This window comes from Rhinopithecus roxellana, chromosome 7, assembly GCF_007565055.1.
Source record: "Rhinopithecus roxellana isolate Shanxi Qingling chromosome 7, ASM756505v1, whole genome shotgun sequence".
In the NCBI taxonomy this organism is placed as follows: Eukaryota; Metazoa; Chordata; class Mammalia; order Primates; family Cercopithecidae; genus Rhinopithecus; species Rhinopithecus roxellana.
In genome coordinates, this window is record NC_044555.1 from 27892000 (window position 1) to 27905438 (window position 13439).

General features: G+C 39.5%; 1 protein-coding gene across 1 annotated transcript in view; it reads right to left on the bottom strand.

The window, feature by feature from the left end:
* RP2 (RP2 activator of ARL3 GTPase) overlaps positions 1 to 13439 on the bottom strand; it is a 44569-nt gene that overhangs the window by 15575 nt on the left and 15555 nt on the right. The window contains exons 2-3 of the mRNA XM_010376466.2: positions 12350 to 13015; positions 6006 to 6120 (exon numbers count right to left, since the gene is read on the bottom strand). Of these exons, the coding sequence (XP_010374768.1) occupies positions 6006 to 6120; positions 12350 to 13015 (781 nt within the window). The remainder of the gene's footprint in view (positions 1 to 6005; positions 6121 to 12349; positions 13016 to 13439) is intronic.

The following is a 13439-nucleotide window of genomic DNA, read 5'->3' on the forward strand; positions in this document are numbered from 1 at the left end:
GGAAGGGATGCTAGAATGAACCCTGTGGTGCCGGATTAGGGTCAGACGTATTTTAATAGATAGCTAGATACAGGATTATAGATGTGTGTATATATACAGGTTAATAGTCATACATGTATTTTTTACCTTTGTCTGTTGAAAGGGCCTAGAACCAGTGGTACTCCATTAGCAAAGGACACACCTAGCACCCAGATCTTGGCTTCTAACTATCATTCTAGAATAAAAGAAACCAGGGTTCCTTAGAGAAATGGTTGATACTAGTTCTGGAGCAAGGAAAAATACAGGATGAGCCTGGAGCATCTTGTAGGGCCAGAAAGTAAGGAAGTGTTCAAAATTCAAAAGGATGGGGCATGTCAAAGGGACAAAAAAGCCAACCTAAAAGAGCTCCAGATGGTTAAAACCAGAACAATTTGATAGTATTGGATTATAACTTAAAGAATAAAATACACACCCATGAGAAATAAATGACTGAATAAATGGGAAGGGGCAAAATTTTTTTTTCTTTTTCTTTTTTTTTTTTTTGAGACAGAGTCTCACTCTGTCACCCAGGCTGGAGTGCAGTGGCACGATCTCAGCTCACTGCAACCTCCACTTCCCAGGTTCAAACGATTCTCCTGCCTCAGCCTCCCGAGTAGCTGGGACTATGGGTGTGTGCCACCACATCCAGCTAATTTATCTATTTTTAGTAGAGATGGGATTTCACCATGTTGGCCAGGATGGTCTTGATCTCTTGACCTCGTGATCCTCCTGCCTCGGCCTCCCAAAGTGCTGGGATTATAGGCGTGAGCCACCACACCCACTCAGGACAAATCTTTCTTACAGAATTCCAAATAATGTATGTGGATATTCCTGTCTCCCGATGGTAGAGCTTAATTCTCCTCTCCTTGATTGTGTGTTGATCTTAGTGACTCATTTTCAAGTGGAAAGGGAAACATGGAAACTTTACAGCAGAGAAATCCGGCAGATACCACCTCATATTGACATCATGTGCCCTGTGATGTCATGTGATGAGAAGGGCACTTCCTCTTCCTAAAAACCCATAACCCTAGTCTAACCAGAGGAAAACGTCAGATAAACATATTGAGGAACATTCTACAAAATAATTGACCACTACTATTCAAAAGTTTCAAGATTATGAGAAACAAGGAAAAACTGAAGAAATGTCACATCTGTCACAGGAAATTAAGGAGACATGGCAACAAAAAGCAATGTGGGATCTTGGACTGAATGCTGGAACTGAAAAAGGACATAAGTTGAAAAACTGGTAAAATTTGAATAAAGTCTATAGTTTAAGTTAGCATTTTACCAATGTAAATTTCTTAGCTTTGACAAATGTACTATGGTTATGTTAACATTTAGGGAAGCTGGGTAAGGGATATACAGAAACTTTCTGTACTATCTTTGCAATTTTTCTGTAAACCTAAAATCATTCCAATATAAAAAGTTTATTTTAAAAAAGCCCACAAATGTCCAGTAGCATCTCATCTCACTCAGACTACTATAGAAGCCAAAGTCTCTATAGTGGCCTACAAGGCCCTACATTATCTGACTCTCTCTCTGCTACTTCTCGGACCTTATCTACTATGTTTGTTGAATAATTGAATGAATTATTCCCTAAAACAAAAGAACCCAAGTCTGACTAATCTGGAGAACTATCAAAAAAGGAATATTCCAAGGGTACATCTCAAAGATTTCTGAATCAGGCTTTCTGGGGTGGGAGTAGAAAATTTGTTTATTGGCTGGTCTCGGTGGCTTATGCCTGTAATCTCAGCACTTTGGGAGGCTGAGGCGGATGAATTGCATGAGCCCAGGAGTTCGAGACTAGCCTGGGCAACATGGCAAAATGCCGTCTCTACAAAAAATGCAAAAATTAACTGGGTATGGTGGCGCACGACTGTAGTTCCAGCTACCTGGGAGGCTGAGGTGAATGGATTGCTTGAGCCCAGGAGTCGGAGGCAGGAGGATTGTTTGAGCCCCGGAGACAGAGGTTGCAGTGAGCCAAGATTGCATCACTACACTCTAGCCTGGGCAACAGAGTGAGACTCTGTCAAAAAAAAAAAGAGAAGAGAGGAGAGGGGAGGGGAGAGGAGGGGAAATTTGTTTATGTATTTATGTATTTGAGACAAGGTCTCACTCTGCTGCCCAAGCTGGAGTGCAGTGGAGCAATCATGGGTCACTGCAGCCTTAACCTCCCTGGGCTCAGGTGATCCTCCCACCTCAGCCTCCAAGTAGCTAGGACTATAGGTGCACACCATCATACGCAGCTACTTTTTGTAGAGACAGGGTTTGCCATGTTGCCCAGGCTGGTCTTGAACTCCTAGGCTCAAGCGATCCACCTGCCTCAGCCTCCCAAAGTGCTGGAATTACAGGTGTGAGCCACCGTGCCTGGCTGAAAATGTACATTTTTAAAAGCACCCTGGATGATTCTGAGAATTATTCAGATTTGGAGATCCTCATGATGGAAAACAATGAATTCTCTTATTAAGCAGTCAAATAGCTTTATTAAATATTAAAAATAAATGTGACTATTGCAACTAAAGAGGAAAATTGAGAGACTCTGAGATGCAAATTATTTAAGATACATGGGAATTCTCAAAAAAAAATATAATAAATAAGACGACCCTTAGTTCAGTACAGTGGTTCTCAACTGGGAGCAATTTTGCCTCCTTCCCACACCCCTGGGGACATCTGGCAACATCTGGAAACATTTTTGGTTACCACAACTGGGGTGGTGTTTTATTGGCATCTAATGGGTACAGGCCAGAGATGCTGCCAAACATCTTGTAAGGTATAGGACAGCCTCTCATAACAAAGAATTTACCTGGCCTAAAATGTCTGTACTGCCACAGTTGAGAAACCCTGCCTAAGGATGACTGATGGCCGCTTTCAGATAAGGGCCCAGTCCATCCAACTCCTGCTAGAATATCACCACTGCCAGCCTACTCACTATTCCACAGGAATCAATGCACTGCTGAGCAGCTTAAAAGTTTTCCCCAACTTTTTATTTTGAAAATTTCTATACATTATAGAAGAGTTGAAAGAATAGCATAAATATGCATTTGTCCTTCACTTACACCCACCAAAAGTTAACATTTGTCCCCATTTGCTTTATTACAAAATAAACACCATCTATCTGCACATATATGCTTTGTTTTGCTGAGTCATTTGAAAGTAGCAGACATAAGAACACTTCAACATGTATCTCCTGCATAACCACACCACCATTATCATACCAAAGGATATTAACGATAATTCTATCTCATCTTCAAACTTCCCCACTTGTCCCAAATATGCCTTTACAACTCACTCCAACCCAATCTAAGATCCAATCAAGGTTCACTCATTGCATTTAGTTATGTCTCTTTAGTTTCTTAATCCAGAATAATTCCCCCATCTTTTTTGTTTTCCATTATACTGTCTGAAGAGACCTAGCCAGTTGTCTTGTAGAAGGTCTTCTATTTTGGATTTGTCTTATTTCCTTATGGTGTCATTTAACATATTTATTATCTTCCTACAAACTAGAAGTCTTGGCTCAATTAGATTCAGGTTACTTTGGCAAGAACACTCTACATGTGATGTTGTGTATTGTTTTCACTGCATCACATCACAAATAACACACGTCAGGCTGTCCATCAATGATGCTGTTTGATCACTGGGTTAACATGGTGATCACCAAATTTCTGCTGTAAAGGTACACTTCCCCCTTTGAATTAGGTTGTATAAATATCCTTTTTTTTTTTTTTTTTTTTTTTGAGACAGAGTCTTGCTCTTTCTTTTTTTTTTTTTTTTTTTTTTTTTTTTTTTTTTTTTTTTTTTTTTGAGACGGAGTCTCGCTCTGTCACCCAGGCTGGAGTGCTGTGGCCAGATCTCAGCTCACTGCAAGCTCCGCCTCCCGGGTTCACGCCATTCTCCTGCCTCAGCCTCCCGGGTAGCTGGGACTACAGGAGCCGACACCTCGCCCGGCTAGTTTTTTGTAGTTTTTAGTAGAGATGGGGTTTCACCGTGTTAGCCAGGATGGTCTCGATCTCCTGACCTCGTGATCCGCCCGTCTCTGCCTCCCAAAGTGCTGGGATTACAGGCTTGAGCCACCGCGCCCGGCCGAGTCTTGCTCTTTCACACAGGCTGGAGTGCAGTGGCGCGATCTTGGCTCACTGCAACCTCTGCCTCCCAGGTTCAAGCAATTATCTGCCTCAGCCTCCCAAGTAGCTGGGATTACAGGTGCCTGCCATCACACCAGGCTAATTTTCGTATTTTTAGTAGAGACGGGGTTTCACCACGTTGGCCAGGCTGGTCTCAAACTCCTGACCTCGTGATCCACCCACCTCGGCCTCCCAAAGTGTTGGGATTACAGGCATAAGCCACCATGCCCAGCCAAATATCCTACTTCTTAGCAACTTTTACCCCAATAGTTTTAGCACCCACTGATAATCTTTGTCTGAAATAATTATTAATTTGGGGTTGGAAATGGTGATTTCCAAAGTCCATCATTCCTTCTGCATTTTTTAGCTCACAATATTCTGTAAACAGCAGATGAACATTCTTTTCTTCCCTCCCCTTTTTGTTTAACAATATGGATGCATAGATTTCTGTTGCTAAATCATTACCTTCATTCTTCTTCTCTTTTTTTGGGACAAGGTCTTGCTCTGTTGCCCAGGCTGCAGTGCAGTGGCATGAGCATAACTCATGCAGCCTCAAGCTCCTGGGCTCCAGTGACCTCCCACCTCAGCTCCTGAGTAGCTGGGACTACAGGTGTGCATCATCCCTAGCTAATTTTTGTATTTTTTGTAGAGACAGGGTCTTGCTACGTTGCCCAGGTGGGTTTCAAACTCCTGGCCTTAAGCAATCCTTCCACCTCACCCTCCCAAAATGCTGGGATTACAGGGGTTAAGCACTATATCCAGTCCTAGTATTCTTTTTAATTGTTAAATTGTCCCGAATTTGGCCCATGGAAACTCCTTCAAGCTGGCTCCTAAGATCTTTTGATATGAACTCATCAGTCTTTGAATACCTCCTATAGGCATCTCTGGTTTTTAAGACTTTGTTCTCACATCAAAATGGTTGCATTAAAGGGGCCACGTCAGAATTTCCTACATATATTCTGGGGTAGAGTCATGCAGTGGGTCACAGCAAGTCCTTGCTACCACTACAGTAACCATAAAAGTATTATCAAATACTGCATTAATACTTACCAGCTGAGTTACACCCAGCATTACTTATTATCCTAACAATCCTCTAACATTTGCATACAGATTTTTGCAGTTTATTATAATGTTTTTATACATAAAGAGCACATAAAATGCAGATGTGCCCTCTCTCTAGGGTATACCCAATCAACACTGCATATTACTATACATATTTGCTCAGGCCAGTCAAGGAAAGCCTGATGAGCCTTGAGCAAACAATGTACCCACTCTGAACAGGTAAAGAGTACTCTGTCCTCTAGAATCAATACACCTTCAAATACAGGTAGGCAAACAGTAACCCTTCAGGTGGGCACACATACTCAAGTTCCTCTCTTTGAAGACCTATATCCAGTATCTGAAATTTATTGCTGGCATTTACCCATTAGGGAAAACAATTCTAATTATACACGGGAAGTTAATCCATCATATTAAATACATAAAATAGTATACCACTTTATATTTCTTATTTCTTTTCCGGTATGATTAAAGCACAAGTGCTTTGCAACTCTGAGCAGGGAGTATGAAATATTTACTCACACTATAAAGGTACAACGATAATACAATAATTAAAATAATAAGATACATAATAAAATGTGACTTTCAGTACTAAGAACAGAGGATAGGGAAAAAAAAGAATGCCTAATTTCTAGTTAGTTATCTAGGGCTCCTTGAGTGATGTGAAATTTTGACATCTCTGAACAATAACAGAAAAAAAGAACAAATGAGAGAAGGCAATGTAAAAGAAATGTTAAAGGCAAAAGTAAATCAAATTGGTATGTAAAGAAAATATCCACAAAAGTATACCAATCATCCAGAAGGTACCTTTGTTCAAAAGAGGAAGGAAGTCAGGTGCTTTTTCCCGAAAAACCCTTTGAGCATCCTCAGCTTTCATGGACACTTCCTTTGTCTGAACTAGGAAAAAGCCTTTACCAACCATCTGTGAAAATAAAATTTCATTGAGATTTTAAAATGAACTTCTGAGACTAAAACAATGATTTCCTATTCTAGTATTTCTCTGTATAAAATGCAACAACAGCACACTGATTTTTGTCTTAATTATAAGTCTAATTCAGGGTGTTTGCTATAATAAGTTCTCACTATATATATATAAGATTCTTTCTTACAGATGGGTGGTTCTGGTTTAGTACTGCAGTTAAGAGTAAGGGTCAAATAAATGTGAATTATCTCTCAAGTTTAAAACATGATTAAAATTTTTCTACGACCAGATGGAAGTTTTAGTTTGGTGATACTGCAAATGTCCAATAAGAAGAGAATGGTTAAGTAAATTATGGTACAGTCACATGATGAAATGCCATAGTTCATTACATTTATCATAGTTCATTAAATACAACAAAGATGTTATAATAAAATGAGGAAAAGCTTATGTAATAATGTTAATTTTACTTTTATTTATTTTTCTTTTCTTTTTTTTTTTTTTTTTTTTGAGACAGGGTGTCACTCTGTTGCCCAGGCTGGAATGTAGCGGTGCAATCATAGCTCACTGCAGCCTCAAACTCCTGGGCTCAAACAATTCTCCCACCTCGGCCTCCCAAGCAGCTAGGACTACAGGCCTGTGCCACCATGCCTGGCTAATTTTTTAAATTTTTTTGTAGAGACAGGTTCTCGCCATGTTGCCAGGCTGATCCTGAACATCCTGGGCTCAAGCCATCCTCCTGCCTCAGCCACCCAAGATGCTGGAATTATAAGCATGAGCCACTGTACCTGACCAATAATGTTAATTTTAAAAGGCATGATACAAATTTATATAGTATAGCACAATAATGGTAGATCACACTTATGGAGCACTTACTATGTGGCAGGCAGTTTTATGTACTTTACATATATATATATTTAACCCTCTCATGAAGTAGGTATCATTACCCTCATTGTACAGATGTGAAAACTAAGGCGCACAGTGATTAAGGAACTTGCCCAAGGACATTTAACAATTAAGTGACAGAGCTGTGATTCAAACCTAGTTAATCTGATTACAGACTAAATAAATTTAAAAATTATTCCTAAAAAGATTATTCAAGGTATGGCACAATTATGTATTGATTTTAAACTTATTTTACTCTTTCTTATTTCTGTAATTCTCCACAATGAGGACATATTAATTTTTAAAGTAATTATGAAAGTAGTTTTTAAAAATGCAAAGTCAGCCCAGCATCATGGCTCACACCTGCATTCCGAGCACTCTGAGAGGCCAAGTTGGGAGGATTGCTTGAGACTAGGAGTTTGAGACCAGCCTGGGCAACACAGCAAGACCCCATCTTTATAAAAATTTTTTTAAAATTAGCCATATGTGGTGGTGTGTGCCTGTAGCCCTAGCTACTCAGGAGGCTGAGGTGGGAGGATCCCTTAAGCCCAGGAGTTAGAGGCTACACTGAGCTATGATCTCACCACTGCACTCCAGCCTGGACAACAGAGCAAAACCTTGTCTCTAAAAAAAAAAAAGTAGTCATTCCAACCACTTAATTTTTAGCAAAGCTTGTTAGGTTTTTAATAATTAAAAGTAACATATATTTTCAACACAGAACATCTGAAAAATAAAAAATAGAAATGAAGAAATATCAACCAGGGTGCTACAACTAAAAGATACTACTGCCGTACAGGCATACCCTCCCAGTTTTCTTTTTCTCCCATTACAGAAATAATATATGCTCATTGTTAAATCCACAGAACTACAAAAAAAAAAAAAAAAAAAAAAACTCTTAATAAAATAAAACAACTGTTAACATTTAAGTATCTATAACTTTCCAGACTTACCCACTTAAAAAAATCAGTTACTTACATAATATTCTACAGATTTTCACTTACTTGCTTGTGACATTTTCTACATAAAATCAGTTTTAATGGCTGATAGAATTTCATCCTATGGCTACATTATTCCATACCATTCCATCAAATTTTATCAAACTCAAATCCTATTTCAGAATCTTGAAATATCCTCATTCAATGCTGCCTCCAAAAAAAGAAACATACATTTAAAAATTGTAGAGAATTACATGGACATCACTGCCAGATGACTGTAAAATAAAAATATCAGAAACAATTCTACCTCTCTTATTTTCTAGAGTGCTTATCACCTCTCATTTTATAAACACAAACTGATACGATTATGATGATTACTTCAAAATAATGTTACCTAAATAATAAACTATATTTTAATATTTCCCCACAGATATTTGGAGAGACTCCTTTTCATGAAAATCTTCTACTTTTAAAGACTTGAAAACAGTGGTAACTACCCAACTTCAATTTCAGATGATGAAATACTCTCAAACAATTCAAACTATTTTATTCTACTTTATCCTGTACATATCTGTGATGTAGGTAAGAGAAGTCGAGGAATGTGATTTTTATTGTTTGTTTGCTTTTGAGCCGGAGTCTTGCTCTCTCGCCCAGGCTGGAGTGCAGTGGTGTGATCTCGGCTCACTGCAACCTCTGCCTCGTGGGTTCAAGCAATTCCCTGCCACAGCCTCCCGAGTAGCTGGGATTACAAGCGCCCACCACCACGCCTGGATAATTTTTGTATTTTTAGTAGAGACGGGGTTTCGCCATCTTGGCCAGGCTGGTCTTGAACTCCTGACCTCATGATCCACCCGCCTCGGCCTCCCAAAGTGCTGGGATTACAGGTGTGAGCCACCACGCCTGGCCGGAATCTGATTTTTACGTGAGAAAACCAAAGTCTAGTAACTTCTCTTGGCTTCCTATGGAGTTACTTTCTGCTTTACCCAGCCTTTCTAGACTTCCTACCCTCTCTCAAATTGTATACTTCCTATTGCAAAAAAAAAAAAAAAAAAAGTATTTAATGCATTAAAACAATGTGAAACAAAATTCTGTGATCCTCCTGGGATTTAACAAATATAGAGTTAGCAATCATAGTTTCAGTCTAAGCTGTCCTAAGACACTTGTGTTATGACATGAGAAAGACTCAAGTTTTATTTTTTTCATCTCAAGATTCACCAGCTTCTATACATATTTCCCTGTGAACTCATTTCATTTTTAAAAAATGTAATCTCTCAATATAATATGTAAGTCTTTTGTCTTTCGGCATGTTTTGATACCCTCTTCACATGTACTTGGTATTTTATTTTTTATTTTTGTTTGTTCTCTTCATTCCTTAATTCTGTACTTTCAGAATAAGATAGGATAACTATAGCCAAATAGTCCCTAGACTGGAAGGCCCTAGAGTCCACATGCTTTCAGTCACATTCCTGCTCCACCAGGCATTCAGCAACTTGCCTTTACCACTGAGGCAGCATAACAGCATCATGTTTAAGGGTTAAGGTGTGGCCTACACAGCTAGACTGCCTGGACTGGAATCATGGCTCTGCTGTTTACTAGCTGAATGGCCTTTTGCAAGGTACTTACCCTCTTTTGGTCTATTTTTCATATCTGTAAAATGGGGAATAATAGCACTTATTTCATAGAGTTGTTTTGAGTATTGAGTTAATTCATTTAAATTCCTTTCCATAGTGCCTGGCATATAGTAAACACTATGTAAGTGTTAGTTATTATTGTCGCTGTGGGATTATTGTTTATATTGTATTCCAGGGGATATCTAAAGAACATCATTCTTCCTGGTCATATTCTTTTCAAGGGCACACAACACTGCCATTTCACATACCAGATACCAAAGGTTAAAAGGTTAAGAACATTTGATGACTCATGAAGAAACACTGTTTTGATGGCTTTTCTCTTTAAACATGCTAAATATTCTTTATGTCCACTCCTCATTACCTACAAAAAAGGAGTTTAACCTAAATAATTACATATTTTGAAAATTGTATATAGTTTTTTTTTTTTTTAAATCACCATACAGCATAATGAAAGCATTTACCTCTCAGATGTTGGATTAACATGTGATCAGATAGCTCAAAAGCCAGAAGCACATTTTTCTTTTTTTTTTTTTTTTTGAGACGGAGTCTCGCTCTGTCACCCAAGCTGGAGTGCACTGGCCAGATCTCAGCTCACTGCAAGCTCCGCCTCCCGGGTTCACGCCATTCTCCTGCCTCAGCCTCCCGAGTAGCTGGGACTCCAGGCGCCCGCCACCTCGCCCGGCTAGTTTTTTTTTTTTTTTTTTTTTTTTGTATTTTTTAGTAGAGACGGGGTTTCACCGTGTTAGCCAGGATGGTCTCGACCTTCTGACCTTGTGATCCGCCCGCCTCGGCCTCCCAAAGTGCTGGGATTACAGGCTTGAGCCACCGCGCCCGGCCCAGAAGCACATTTTTCTATATCTTACCAGATTCATAGAGTGTTTTTAACACATAGGCATAAGTAAAAAAGAAAATCTAAAAGTCTTAAAATTATACTTTGACTTCTGTTGGTTTAAAAACTATACCTCAGATATACTTTGTAGATTTCAGACATTTCTACATGGGTTTTCTACATTGTGGAATGTATAGCTATTGAGAGGTATTCATTTTTAATATTTTCCTAAAATCATTCCTTTTGATATGTTCCAACTTTAAAAAAAAATCCATTCAAAAAGAGACTTGATGAGTTTTCCAGCCGAGCATGGTGGCTCTTGCCTATAATCCCAGCACTTTGGGAGGCCGAGGTGAGTAGATTGCTTGAGGTCAGGAATTAGAGACCAGCCTAACCAACATGGCAAAACCCTGTCTCTACTAAAAATACAAAAATTAGCAGGCATGGTGGCGAGCATCTGTAATCCCAGCTACTTGGGAGGCTGAGGCAGGAGAATCGCTTAAACCCAGGAGGCAGAGGTTGCAGTGAGCTGAGATGGCGCCACTATACTCCAGTCTGGGAGACAAAGTGAGACTCCGTCTTAAAAAAAAAAAAGACTTGATGAGTTTTCCATTCACTTCTCCATTTCTGTAAGTTTGGTTTTTAAATTCAAACAGAGTCCTCCTGAAGGTACCTGATTAATGCATAATCAGTACATCCTACTGCTGTCTTCCCACTGGAGCACCCACCAACTAAGGAACTGCTGTTTCTGGAGCCCCTAACCTCTGTATCTCCAATTATTTTTCAAGCAGAAGCTGCAACCCCAAAAACCCTTCTCTACTCATGAGCTCACCAAGACCCACTGTTCATAAGCCTATGAGTTTTGCCAACCTAGCTTCCATCTCACTCTTCTGCATCAAGCTCCCTTCTATGGCAATAAAGGAAAATAAGGAACATAATGTGGAGGTTGCTGTCACAGTCACAACAGGGTCCAAAAGTTGTATTCCTAAATGTATTTTTGGCTGAGCATGGTGGCTCATGCCTGTAATCCCAGCACTTTGGGAGGCTGAGGCAGGCAGATCACGAGGTCGAGAAATCGAGATCATCCTGGCCAACATGGTGAAACCCTGTCTCTACTAACAATACAAAAAAAATTAGCTGGGCGTGGTGGCGCACACCTGTAGTCCCAGCTACTTGGGAGGCTGAGGCAGGAGAACTGCTTGAACTCAGGAGGCAGAGGTTGCAGTGAGCCGAGATCGCACTACTGCACTCCAGCCTGGTGACAGAGCGAGACCCCGTCACACACACACACACACACACACACACACACACACACACACACAAATTGCATTTTCTTACCCCCTAACCAATTAGAACTCCAAAGAAATTTCCCCACTAAATAATTATAAAATGTCATGCTTTACTAAGCAGTACTACTTTTGTGAGCTTCTCTGGAAATCATCTAGTATAATGAAAACTCTAAGGGCAGAGAATTTTGTCTCTGTATCTTCATCTCCAGCATATACTGTAGTTCATCATTTCTGAGTTGCTATCAATTATAAGATGCATTCCAGATAAGCAAAACCATGGAAAACAAATAGACATCCTATCATCAGTGAAATATAACAGTAACTAGCACATAATAGGTGCTTAATGCTTACTGAATTGAATTATTTTTTTTTTAAAGTTTCTTTGGGAAAGTATTTTGAAGCCCACGCAATCTACTTACAAACAAATGCTTAATGCTTACTGAAGTGAATTATATATATTTTTAAAGTTTCTTTGAGAAAGTATTTTGAGGCCTCAGAAATCTACTTACAGACAAATCTATTGGGGGAGGGGGTGGTGGCAAAGGATTACAACTTGAGGGTTGCCTGTATTTCCAATAGCCAATTTGAAAAGAATGGAAGTACTCCATAGTGGTCCATTTTTAAATCTAGGTGTATGACTATTTCTCTTCTCTTTGTCCTTACCTCATCAATTAGCTTCCTGGCATTTGCAATAGTATAATCACCAGCAAATAAAACCACTAAGCATGATTCATCGCTGCTCTTCTGTCTCTGACCCCGGGATATTGGAACAATGCTTCTATTGGCTTCTGTGGAAACACGAACAGCTTTGAGCTCTTCAGTAGTAGGTATAGGAACATAGTCCTGAATCACAGCTTCTTCTGGAAGAAGGCTCCAGTTGAGTTCTCCTGACACAGGTGTAAAGTCATGAATGTTACTCCATGTATTGTTGAAGATACTTAGCCCTGCATCTTTGAACTGGAAAGCTAATTCAGGATAGTACCATTGAAAACAGCCAAATTTGATATTTGAGGAAGACTCAATGATGGGTTGAGTGGCACAACACAAAAAGACTTCCAGCTTTCTACAATCTCGCACACGAAATTGTTGGCAGGCTAATGTGCACTTGCAATCTCTGCAATTCCGGAAAAACACGCTGCCTTTCACGGGTCCCAGAAAAATTATGCAGTTAGTACAGTCATCAATGGTAATTGTAGCAGAGTGATCAAAAATATAGATGTTACAGTTCTCACAGTCTTGAATGAGAAACTGTTGACCTGCTACTGTCCCAGGTAAGCGACCTACTGTTTCATCCTTCAGTCCACTGAACATGTAGTCTTTTGGATCAACCTGCAGGAACAAAACACAGACCTTGAGTATTATTAACATTATTCAACAAATATCAGCTAAATGCCTATTGGCTGCCAGGCACAGTTCTTAGTGCTGAAATAGAAATTCTTAAATCTCAAGGACTTTGAAACACAATAAGAAAATGAACAGGACAAATTGTTTCTCTCAATAATAATATAAAACTTATGATCTTAGTCAATATACACACCTCCCAGAAGACAGATCCACTATTTTTGCTATTAAATTGTGTTCTGGGCATGAAAGCTAAAGGGTAGCCTCTGTAACGCTATGGTTTGAGTTTCCCCATGACTTAACCCAAGTGACACCTACATCATCATTGCTACTGTCAATATTGTCAGTAGGCTTTTAGCCTATTTGGAATTTATATAAGTGAAAAATGTACTAAGCTTTGTAGAGTACCAGG